A 12,654-nucleotide genomic window follows, 5' to 3' on the forward strand; every position below is an offset into this window, starting at 1 on the left:
TATTTAAATTTCAGGAGCGTCGTGCCGAACTAGTGCGCCAGAACAAGGCCCAGACCCAGGAGTAAGATGGTCAGCAGAGCCCAGTAGCCTTATCAGGTTAGAAAGCTGATCTGAATCGAGAGCAGTGCTCACTCACTTCACAAAAGGCGATTAGGAAAGCAGCTGTTTTTCATAATAAACCAACACATGTTTAAGTTAAAAACCATTTAAAATAAACTAAATTCATAAAAGTGTTATGAATTAAAGCAAACAAAATAATATCGCTAAGCGAGTAGACCAGATAACATCTATATATTTATTTTGAAGCTCCTGCCTTTACGGAACTCTAACACGGGAAAGCTAAGAAAAGGCTAACCAAATTTGTATGCTTACGGTAAATAAAAAAGTTAGTAATGGAAATCTACATTTAAACTTAAAAGCCCAGGCAAAAGAAACCAATCAAATTGAAAATCCGTCATTTAAAAAACATATACTTTTTATCAATATTTTTCTGTGTTTTAAAGTTACTCCTTGCCTTGTTTTTGCAAAAAATTTTTAATTTTGTGTTCTTCAATTTGACAATCTATGTCCCTATAATTTGTTATTTTTTTTAGCTGGGACTGGGAATAATAATAATAATAATTTGTAGGTTTACCATCGATTTTCATGTTAAAAATTTTGTTAATTATTTTAAAATTTGAGTAAAATAATTTAATATATAATATAAATATATATGCAGAGCACAGTTAGACTGCCAATTTGGATTGATTTCTCATTTTCTATTTTAAAAAAATCTAAAAAAAATACTTTACAAATGCTTATAGCACTCGGTCAAATCCAATTACATTTAGACGCGCGAAATAACAATTATTAAAAATTTTTTTTATATATTATATTTTTGAGTAGAATACTTTAAGCTTTTCAATATTTTGTGCTATTTTTTTCAATATGGGCTTATGAAAAGTGAGTGGGGGCTATAATAAAAATACGTGTTAAGAAAATTCAAAATAAAACATTTAGGACATATTTTTCCAAAATCTGCAAGGCTTTTTTAGGCCGCTTAAATGACTTGCTTAAATTTAAATCTTATACAGTTATATTTATGTACTCGAATAATACTAATGCTTCTATTTATAAAAACCGCAACCTCCTATTAAGAAGTGCATTGCCAATTAAAGAAAGTGAAAAAGAAAATTATCAAAAAGCGTCAATAAAATTGATAAAAATGCATTAACAATAATTAAATTTATGTATGTCTACCCAAATGCAATACTCAGAAAAAATCTTGTTTATATATGAAATGAGAAATTATCAGATTAGCACAGAATACTCTTCGGGCAAAATTCGGATATAATCGACGTAAACATGATTATAATATCAATCTTTAATCAGCCTAAAGCAACACATACCGAATGCAATACTCAAATTTTTTTTTTTAAATTTGAAGACAAAATTATTAGAGTTGGTACAGAAGATTTTTTGGGCGAGATCGACTTAAACATTTATACTGATGTTGATGATGATCAATTAACATCCGCCCAAAGACACGCATGTGTCTACAAAATTAAATATTTCGAAAAAAAAACATTATTTATGTATAAAAAGAAATCTACCAGGGCGAAATTCGGGTTAAATTAACGTAAACATCAAAACAAGAGCAACCTTAAAACCAATCAAGGAAATGCATGTGTCTATCCTGACACTGATAAATCGGTAAAATATTTTAATGTAATATGAACCCATGCAAGAATTACAATAGCCTACAAAAACACTTTTTCGCGATTCCATGCTTAAATAAGGTTCATATAAGCCACAAAAACCTGACCACATGCTAGCAAATACTTATTACAATTGTATAATAAAAGTGAACAAAACAAATAAATGAAATATTTATTATTGGTGGATGCAGTATTAAATATTTGAGTGTCGGATGTCTGGGCTCGAAGCTGGGCTGTCGACGGACCTTCCCTTCCGAAATCATCCGAGGACGTGCCCTTCAGGCTACTGACCCATTAGAGTGCCACCGCGGGATCGGTGCTCGAAGTTGAATATGGTATAGGTTCTCTGCGTCTGCGGCTCGGGGGCAGGTCCTGCGTCGTAGTCTTTACTAGCAGCAGTTTCGCTGGATTCTCGAGTAAATGGCTAAACATTTGGTTATCTTTCGTCTAAGGTTAGTACGAGCCTTGAGTGTCTCCTCCCGGTGTGTGGGCGCGTTTTGTAGGCGCACCTTCCTCAAACTGTCTCCGCCGACTCAAATGTGGTGAATTCCGCGGTGTGCTGGAACGCCAACAGATGCTACCTTTTATATCTGCTGGATTTGAGGTCCTTCGTGCCTTGTTGTGCGTGTTTTCAGTTGAATAATCGTGTGGGGCCGTATTTTCTGCAATTCGGAGGCAATTCGTCCCAACAATTTGGCATAGTACAGTACAGCCCTGTGACCGTTTTGCCCTCCTTCAGATAGTTGATGTTGATCACACATGGTGAATCCCAAAAAAACGGTGGCCATCACCTTTCCGGCCGATGGGACAGTCTTCGCCCCATCGCGCCGACAGCTTGCTCATGCCCATAATTTCATGAAGTAGTAGACCCACGCGCTCTTTTGCCCTGTGGAAATAATAGTATCGATCCGAAAATTTTTCCTTGCGAGAGAGTCTGCCATTTATGTACATTTTGTTTCGTGCTAGTGAAACATATTACCCTAAGCATCTTAGTGCAACTAACGTCGAATTTAATTGGTAACCGTGGCCTAGTACTTTGTGAATTTTTTGGTTACATTTTATACATACGAGTTGTGTTTAAAGCGTATGGTGTCCTTTTAAAGTTAGCGGGATACGTATTTTCGATTATTGATATGTAAATTACAACAAGTAATATTCCAAATTGTGTAAATTGATAATATTGTAAAGCCGGCTGGCTATGCCTCCGTGGCAGGGGTAGAGCCGGCTGACTAGGTATTGGTGACCGCCAAGGTTGGCAGCCACCGGAGAGTCGGGTGGTCGCTTCGACTTCCTTCCTTAATTGATTGTTCGGGCCGGCGGTAGGTCACTGCCGCTGGTTGGATATCCGTGGTGAGGGTCGGCGGAAGGTAACTGCCGCTGGTGGCTCACTTCGCTGTAGATCCCAAGGGATGGTCGTATTGCTCCTATGTTGAGATAGGGAGATTACGGTGGAAGGATGACTGTCCTTCAATACCGCTGGCCTAGTGACTCAGTCAGTATAATAATTAATAAAAGAGTTAACGGCTAAGTGCCGGAGTTTCATGCATGAGAGCTGGTGCTCTTTATTTATTGAATATCAAATATGAACTGAATATGTGAAAAGAACTTAAAGCTAACAAAGGCTCACAGCGGCCACGCAAGTATGCAGTGTCTGCCGTCTGTGCACGAGCATCCGGCTCATTGCTGGGTCAGCAGTCTGGCCGGAGCTTCATTATGATGTTGACTGTGGTCAACGACTCTGGTCTGGCTGACCATAGTTAACTACTCCCCCTCTAAGTTAAGGCCGCCCTCGGCCGTATGTAATTCGGCGATGACCTGCCTAATCTGACCTGCGGATTTCCTTGCCTTAGTGAAGTGCCTGTAGGTGAGCCCGATGCAGATGAGTGCGCAGCATATTGCTCCTGCAATAATTGCTGCGAGACGTGATCGGTTGTTATCGATCTCTTCTCTGAACTCCTTGATGAACTCCAAGTTTCGTTCACGCAGGCGGTGAAGATACGGGAGGCTGAGGACATCTTGGGTGGCGGTGATGTTTAATAAGGGAAGACTTGCTGTCCCGGGAGCTCTCTTATGGGTGTTATCATGCTTGATGAAGAGCGTGTCATTTATCGCGGCCTTTTTCTCAAAGGTAATGAGGTGCGTGCCGTGAGTCCATGTCTCTGTGCCGTTGTCTACTCGCACTTTGGCCGACCTGTCATTGATGATTACAATCCCTTCGTCCACGTAGGTTACCGGGTGCAGGTCACTCTCTTGTATTCGGCAGTGTGCCACCCCTCCAGCGTGCAGTTCTCTGGCGCACGTACTCTCTGAGGCAAGGCGGCATCATGCGGCTCCCGGTGATACGGAGCAGTTTTTAATGGCGTAGATTTCTCCGCTGCATTCGGCTATGACGTTGTCTATTATCTGCAGCATTGTCCCCCCATGGGCAACTGGAAAAACTGTGATCTTTTTGCAGGATAGTTTAATTTTGGGAAATTTAATGATATAATGTAAAATGTTAATGGACTGTAGAATTTTTACGGACGAGACGGACAAAAGATCCCCTATGGGTGTGTCGGTGGGTTCATCAAGCCAAACTGATTTTAAGTCTTCATGATCTAAAATGTTCGGACTAACAATATTAATTTTGGCTAGGGTTATTGCATAGGGTTATATTGTAATTCCGTCATCAACATGCGGTTTCTAGCAAGCAGTGTCTCATATAAATGTCCAGTGTCTACTTGTGAATTTTTAGCTGATCTCAATATTGAATTGACGGTGTGGGTAAGTTGGTTAATTTGGTTTTGGACTTTAGTGTTTATTTTAATCTGTCTATTGTTTGTCTCGGCTAACTTCATTTCAGAAAATCTGATTTTCTCAAGGTCACCGGCATCCGGTGTACCTGCTACGACCTTCAGCATTGACCCTAAGAAATCCAAGCTCCTAGCTACTCTGTGATGAACGCCCAACGACTCTAATAAATCCTGGAGGTGAGCGGTGTCCACGCTCAGAAGCTTCTTCATATGGGATAGCGGAAACATGTTGATCATGTTGTTTGTCTCCTCTAGTACGCGCCCATATTCTGAGAGGTTTGCTGTATGTGTGACATAAGCGAACTCCTCCCATACTAGGATTTCACCATCCACGATGGGGATGTATCTGGCCTGTGAATAATCAGTAATGTGGGCCGACGCCAAGGACAGGAATATGCAAAGTGTTGGTCCGATCCTTTGAAATTAAACTTTAGCTATTTTATGCTTTAAGAGGTTTTTCCCACCACCAATAAAATGAACTTAATATTATAAACTAATAAATAAAAAACATAAAGGACACTGTTGGTAGCATCATTTAAGATTGTCCTTGTGGACCACCCTCGCCTTAATGAGGGCCGTGGTCCCCAGGTCCGCTTCTACGGCTCTCTCCTCACACAAGGGTGTGAGCTTATTTCCTAGCCTTCTGTTGGACTTTACCAATACCTTTTCGCCGACTTCGAATACTCTGCGTTGTCGGGAGGCATTTTCCCTGTTTCGGTGCGTGTTTTGCGCCTTAATGATCTTATCCCGGACCTCTGTCTGTGGGTTATCTGGGTGCTCTTGCACGATGTCGACCGGTCGATTGTCAACGACGGAGTGAATTGACTTATTATATTTGGCGGTTGCCAATAGAATAATCTCCACAGTATCAGTCATCCCCTTGTCGATTTTTAAGCACCGAGCGAGTTCCAAGAGGGTGCTATGAAAGCGCTCCACTTGCCCGTTTGAGACGCTATGGAGTGGCGGTGCATTTGCTATGCTGACGCCAAAATGATTGTCAAGCATGGCTGAGATAGTATGTGAACGAAGGTTCGTTATCGCAAAAGACTACTCTAGCCTTAGGGAAAAAATTCATGATCTGTAGTATGGCTGGTTTAAGATCTTCGATTGTCCTCGAGTGTACATGTTGCACAACTGCGAACTTCGAAAACTTGTCAATGCAAGTGAGGAAGTATTTTTTGTCTGTGGAAAAAATATCGATATGGAGCCATTCTCCCACATGAGAGGGGATCGGAGTCTCGCCTAGCTCATGTTTCTTGGGGTGCCTATCATACTTGGCTTTCGCATATGTTTTGCAGCTACGATTTCAGTAGCTAACTTGGCCATCTTTGGAAAGTAGTACTCGGAGAGTACCTGCCGGAGAGTACCTGCCTTTCTTGGGCCGATCTGTGGGCCCTATTGTGCTCGACGGTGAGGATTTCCCGTCTCTCAGGGACTTCAAAAATATCCGACACGCCGAATTGCCGAACCAACTCGTCCTGAATCATTGCCAGCGTGTGCAAGTCGCAAAGAATGGCGTTTACGCCCTTAGGAATGAATGTGTCTGCGAGTTCATTAATTAATGACTCTTTGCAGGAGAAGTTAATCGCATGCCGTCTCTTGTTTTCAAAGAGGACGAAGCTGCGTTTTGATGGAAAGCGTGCCTCCTCCAGAGTTATCTGGTTTTGGAAGCAGTTCAGGGGCTTATCCGTTGTCTCGATTGTGTGTGTCAAGGAGAGCTCGCTGTGAATGGTGGCTGCGCACGATTGGGCTTCCTGCTCCTCCATGACGTTAAGTTGTTGTCGTGACAACGCATCGGCAACCAGATTTTCCTTGCCAGGTTTGTATAAAATACGCGCCCCTGACTCATCAATGCGTGCTTTCCACCTTTTGATCTTTGCATTCGGATTGGATTCCGATACTGCAAAGGTTAGCGGTTGGTGGTCGGTAAAGATGTTGATATCTTTTACCGCGTACAGATAATGTCGCAGCTTGGCCAATGCCCAGACTATGGCCAAGAGTTCCCTCTCGTTAGTGGCGTAGTTAGCTTCCCTGTCTTTCAATGTCCTTGAGATCATTGTTATTGGGCGTCCCTCTTGGGACAATACTGCGCCAATGCCATGGGCCGAGGCATCTGTCGTTAGATGAAATGCCTTTTTGTAGTCGGGGTACCTTAGCATTACGTCGTCGGATGCCAAGATATTTCGTAATTTCTGGAACGCTTGTTATTGCGCTCCAGAGAATTGAACCGGAATGTTTCGTGACCTGTGACTACTAACTGTTCCGTTTTCCCCTTTTAGGATGTCCGATATAGGTCTCGCTATAGCTGCGAAGTCCTTAATGAAACATCGATAGTAACTGGCTAGGCCTAGAAACGATCGTACCTCAAAAACACTTTTGGGTTCCGGAAATTCTTTTATGGCCTTAACCTTCTCTGGGTCTGTTGTAGCACCGTTACAAGTGACTATAAACCCGAGGAAACTCACACTTTTCTTAAAAAAGCTGGATTTCTCTATAGATACTCTCATGTTCGCCTCGTACAGGCTCTTAAGAACCCAATCTAGGTGCTTGATGTGAGAGTTTTCGTCTTCCGAATAGATGATTACGTCGTCCACGTAAACATAGCAGAACTTGCCGATCTGTTCCCGTAGGTTGTCGTCGATGGTCCTCTGAAAAATGCTGCCTGCATTTTTGAGACCAAACGGTAGTCTGCGGAATTCATATTTCCCCCCATTCACTGAGAAAGAAGTTTTTTCTCTGTCGCGTTCTGCGAGTATGATCTGGTGGTAGCCAGACTTGAGGTCCAGCGTTGAGAAATATTTAGCATTACCCAGGTTGCCTAATATCATGTTAATATTTGGCATGGGGTATTTGTCGGGCACGGTTCTTTCGTTTAGCTTGCGAAAGTCAACAATTTTCCGGTTGCCGTGCTCATCGGTCCCTTTTTTATCCACAACCCAAATTGGATTGTTGTAGGGGGATACCGACTTCTGAATTATCCTGTTCTTAAGCAGATCTTCAATCAATTTGTTGACGAAATCCGCTGCTCCCATGGGGTACGGGTATAATTTTGCGTATATGGGCTCCTCATCAACTGTTCGGATGGTGGCTACCACCGATGTGTTGTAAGGCAAAGCCTCATTAGGGTTTGCGAAAGCCTTTTTCCTGGTCTTCAGCATTTTCAAAAACGAGTCTTTTGCCGATGGCGGTGCATCTGAGCAGTTCACGCTGGTGAAATTTACGTCAGTGCACGTGTGGAACTCGATTTTCTCCGCCTCGGTGCCCCAATTTAGGCTACCGGAAGCTAGGCAAAGCGTTGCCCCTGCCTGCTTTAGTAAGTCAAGGCCGATTATTCCATCAAAGGTGGATAAGTCCGGTAGTAGAAAGAACGTAGTTTTTAAATTAAATAAGGACACAAAGCATTTCTTTGTGATAGTAGTAACGCCATGAAGTGAATGAATAGTGAAAGGGGAATCGACGGGGCGAACGCCTTTTAAACCTTCGTAAGGTCGAATGAAATTTTTCGATGCGCCCGTGTCGATGAGGAACTTCATTTCTTTCCCCGCTACTCTTCTCCTGATGACGGGTAGCAGGGATTTTCCCCTAAAAAATTAATGGTTTCTGAATCGTATTCGGAGATGGCGTCATCGTCGACTTTGGCCGCTGCGCTGGAAGCTGCGGCTGCGTACGCACCCTCAGCTTGATCTGCGCTTTGGGCGATATGGTTAACCCTCTGTCTTTTGTGAGGGCCTGATCGACCGGAGGGGGTCGGCTTCCCGTTTTGGTAAGCCTGTGTCTGGGTCGGTTGTCTCATCCTGGAAATGGATCGGTTCCGGTCCATCGGTTCCGGGGTATTTTCTTTTGGTACAGAATGTATCTGCCCCCTATGCTGTTTGCTAAAATGCGGGTTTTTACCAGCACCGAACTGTTGATTTGCGTGAGGAAAGGATTTTTCCTGTTGGCGGTCTTGTGGGTTTGAGGTTTGCCTACGATCCCTATCCTCTTGGCTCTTTGCAAACGAAGTTGCGAATGTATATCTCTCGTGGTTAGATTCCACTTCCTGGGCTAATGCCAATGCAGCTGGCATGTCTTTCGGCTTCACCGAGAAAAAGACGTCGGAAAGACTGCGTTTGAGTCCCGAAATAAATACGGGGAGCGCGTCGTCCCGGAACTTTTCACATAAGATTCTTGCCGCCGACGCTTCGTACGACATCGTGGCTTTATTGGTAAGCAAGGTAAGCTTTTTCTCGACCTCGTCATAGTATTGTAGGAGAGTGAGGCTTCCCTGTCTGAGGGTACCCATCTCCTGCTCGATAACGTGTATCTGGCGCTTGTCACTATATGTGAAATCGAGGAGATCTATGATCGCGTCGAAATTCAGTATAGTGCCAAACGAGGACAGCACCGCATCGGCAGGGCCTCTAATTTTGCTCCTAATTATAACGACCGCCTGGTAGTGGCGTGAGCTATCTACGTAGTTCCTGAATATGAAATATGCGGCAACCGCCGCCTGCCGCCAAGAGACATATGACTCTTGTGCTCCCGTAAACTCGGGCAAGCATTTTACGGCGTCCAGGGGCTCATTGCACTGGATGTTGCCCTTAATATCAATGGGCTCATAGACCTTGATTTTGGAGGCTGCCGTCTGCGCGGGTGCTGCTTGCACCACTGCAACTTGGGCGGCTAATTCTTGAATGGTTTGGCGTAATTCAGCTTCTCTGGCCATAGCTTGGCCGGCCGCCTCTGCCAGGGCTTGGCTAACGGCGGCCTGGATAACATCCCTAAGCTGGTTCGAGTCCATCATCTTTACTTGGGGGGTATTAGGGGGTTCTTGAGTGGGTGTGGAAGTGCGTGGGGGCTCTTCTCTGTCGGATTCTGAGTTACTACCAAACCCCTTATTCTGCCTGTATTGCGTGAACTGAGAATTCATGTGTAGTAGAGCTAAATCGCACTGGTAAGAACTGCTCGCTCAATCTGTTTTGGAGGCAGTTGGCATGGTAAGGGGTACGCGGGGACGGAGCCGCCGCTTATCAACGATCAATGTGTGTGCTCGTTGAATTAAGCTGCCGCCTTGCCAAGCACTGACAAGGTGAGGGGTACGCGGCCTGAGCCTCCGCTATGATAAACAAAGAAAAAAAAATAAAAAACAACGATTGCCACACAAATGCATGTGCGACCGTATCGGGTTCGCAGCAGTAGAGTGGAGACAAAGAATAAAAAATGAAATTGGACTGCTAAGCTAATACCGAGAATTTTTATTCGAGCGAAGCGACAAATAGAAACAAAATAAAATATCTGCACACAGGAAAAAAGGTTTTCCTTTTATATATTTAATAATAAATGCCCAATAAAAATCCGAATTTGGTATGCTCAATTATAAGAGTCTTGGCTCTGATATTTATCCTCCACAATACGCTAATTTATACACCATAAGTATCTGAAGGGTAACAGTACACCGCTGCATAGAGTTTATGTTGCGTACACAGTGCGAAAAAATATTAGTGAAAGAAATAAACACTAAACACTATTAAAGTCGTAACGTTTAATATTGAGATTCTTTTTTATTTATTTTTTTTTCACTTTAGACTTGTTAATTTGTGCCCTGGTCCGAACTATGGATTATTTTTTAGTCGAAGACGTAAAAAGTTTGGCCGAAGGGCCCACTTACATGGTCTGTAATGGTGTGTTTATATCTCTGAACGGTTGCGCTGCTGTCACCTTCCAACTTCTGCTAGTTGGGCGCCAATTACAACAAGTAATATTCCAAATTGTGTAAATTGATAATATTGTAAAGCCGGCTGGCTATGCCTCCGTGGCAGGGGTAGAGCCGACCGCCAAGGTTGGCAGCCACTGGAGAGTCGGGTGGTCGCTTCGACTTCCTTCCTTAATTGATTGTCCGGGCCGGCGGTAGGTCACTGCCGCTGGTTGGATATCCGTGGTGAGTGTCGGCGGAAGGTAACTGCCGCTGGTGGCCCACGTCGCTGTAGATTCCAAGGGATGGTCTTATTGCTCCTATGTTGAGATAGGGAGATTACGGTGGAAGGATGACTGTCCTTCAATACCGCTGGCCTAGTGACTCAGTCAGTATAATAATTAATAAAAGAGTTAACGGCTAAGTGCCGGAGTTTCATGCATGAGAGCTGGTGCTCTTTATTTATTGAATATCAAATATGAACTGAATATGTGAAAAGAACTTAAAGCTAACAAAGGCTCACAGCGGCCACGCAAATATGCAGTGTCTGCCGTCTGTGCACGAGCATCCGGCCCATTGCTGGGTCAGCAGTCTGGCCGGAGCTTCATTATGATGTTGACTGTGGTCAACGACTCTGGTCTGGCTGACCATAGTCAACTTGTATACCCGTAGCTCGTCGGAAAGTATGCAACAGCTAAAAGGAAGCATTTCCGAACCCATTTAGTACATATTTTCATGTACATGTATAAATGTCCGTCTGCATGTCTGACCGTCGGTTCCGGGGTATTTTCTTTTGGTACAGAATGTACCTGCGCCCTATGCTGTTTGCTAAAATGCGGGTTTTTACCAGCACCGAACTGTTGATTTGCGTGAGGAAAGGATTTTTCCTGTTGGCGGTCTTGTGGGTTTGAGGTTTGCCTACGATCCCTATCCTCTTGGCTCTTTGCAAACGAAGTTGCGAATGTATATCTCTCGTGGTTAGATTCCACTTCCTGGGCTAATGCCAATGCAGCTGGCATGTCTTTCGGCTTCGCCGAGAAAAAGACGTCGGAAAGACTGCGTTTGAGTCCCGAAATAAATACGGGGAGCGCGTCGTCCCGGAACTTTTCACATAAGATTCTTGCCGCCGACGCTTCGTACGACATCGTGGCTTTATTGGTAAGCAAGGTGAGCTTTTTCTCGACCTCGTCATAGTATTGTAGGAGAGTGAGGCTTCCCTGTCTGAGGGTACCCATCTCCTGCTCGATAACGTGTATCTGGCGCTTGTCACTATATGTGAAATCGAGGCGATCTATGATCGCGTCGAAATTCAGTATAGTGCCAAACGAGGACAGCACCGCATCGGCAGGGCCTCTAATTTTGCTCCTAATTATAACGACCGCCTGGTAGTGGCGTGAGCTATCTACGTAGTTCCTGAATATGAAATATGCGGCAACCGCCGCCTGCCGCCAAGAGACATATGACTCTTGTGCTCCCGTAAACTCGGGCAAGCATTTTACGGCTTCCAGGGGCTCATTGCACTGGATGTTGCCCTTAATATCAATGGGCTCATAGACCTTGATTTTGGAGGCTGCCGTCTGCGCGGGTGCTGCTTGCACCACTGCAACTTGGGCGGCTAATTCTTCAATAGTTTGGCGTAATTCAGCTTCTCTGGCCATAGCTTGGCCGGCCGCCTCTGCCAGGGCTTGGCTAACGGCGGCCTGGATAACATCCCTAAGCTGGTTCGAGTCCATCATCTTTACTTGGGGGGTATTAGGGGGTTCTTGAGTGGGTGTGGAAGTGCGTGGGGGCTCTTCTCTGTCGGATTCTGAGTCACTACCAAACCCCTTATTCTGCCTGTATTGCGTGAACTGAGAATTCATGTGTAGTAGAGCTAAATCGCACTGGTAAGAACTGCTCGCTCAATCTGTTTTGGAGGCAGTTGGCATGGTAAGGGGTACGCGGGGACGGAGCCGCCGCTTATCAACGATGAATGTGTGCTCGTTAAATTAAGCTGCCGCCTTGCCAAGCACTGGCAAGGTGAGGGGTACGCGGGGCCTGAGCCTCCGCTATGATAAACAAAGAAAAAAAAATAAAAAACAACGATTGCCACACAAATGCATGTGCGACCGTATCGGGTTCGCAGCAGTAGAGTGGAGACAAAGAATAAAAAATGAAATTTGACTGCTAAGCTAATACCGAGAATTTTTATTCGAGCGAAGCGACAAATAGAAACAAAATAAAATATCTGCACACAGGAAAAAAGGTTTTCCTTTTATATATTTAAATAATAAATGCCCAATAAAAATCCGAATTTGGTATGCTCAATTATAAGAGTCTTGGCTCTGATATTTATCCTCCACAATACGCTAATTTATACACCATAAGTATCTGAAGGGTAACAGTACACCGCTGCATAGAGTTTATGTTGCGTACACAGTGCGAAACAATATTAGTGAAAGAAATAAACACTAAACACTATTAAAGTCGTAACGTTTAATATTGAGATTCTTTT

The 12,654-nt window shown here is 44.1% G+C and overlaps 1 protein-coding gene across 4 annotated transcripts in view; it reads left to right on the top strand.

Annotated features, from left to right (window-relative positions):
- Positions 1 to 12,654, top strand: part of LOC108023831 (stathmin) — an 84,533-nt gene that overhangs the window by 60,769 nt on the left and 11,110 nt on the right. For 2 of the 4 annotated variants that reach the window (XM_044091380.2, XM_050889931.1), the window contains exon 7: positions 15 to 1,875. The exons of the other annotated variants lie outside the window; for them this stretch is intronic. Coding sequence is in view for 1 of the 2 variants with exons in the window: in XM_050889931.1 (XP_050745888.1) it covers positions 15 to 65 (51 nt within the window). In the remaining variant the exon portion in view is untranslated. Of the gene's footprint in view, positions 1 to 14; positions 1,876 to 12,654 lie in introns of those variants that run through there. 4 annotated transcript variants of the gene reach the window in all.

This window comes from Drosophila biarmipes, unplaced genomic scaffold (assembly GCF_025231255.1).
Source record: "Drosophila biarmipes strain raj3 unplaced genomic scaffold, RU_DBia_V1.1 ptg000009l, whole genome shotgun sequence".
NCBI lineage: Eukaryota > Metazoa > Arthropoda > Insecta > Diptera > Drosophilidae > Drosophila > Drosophila biarmipes.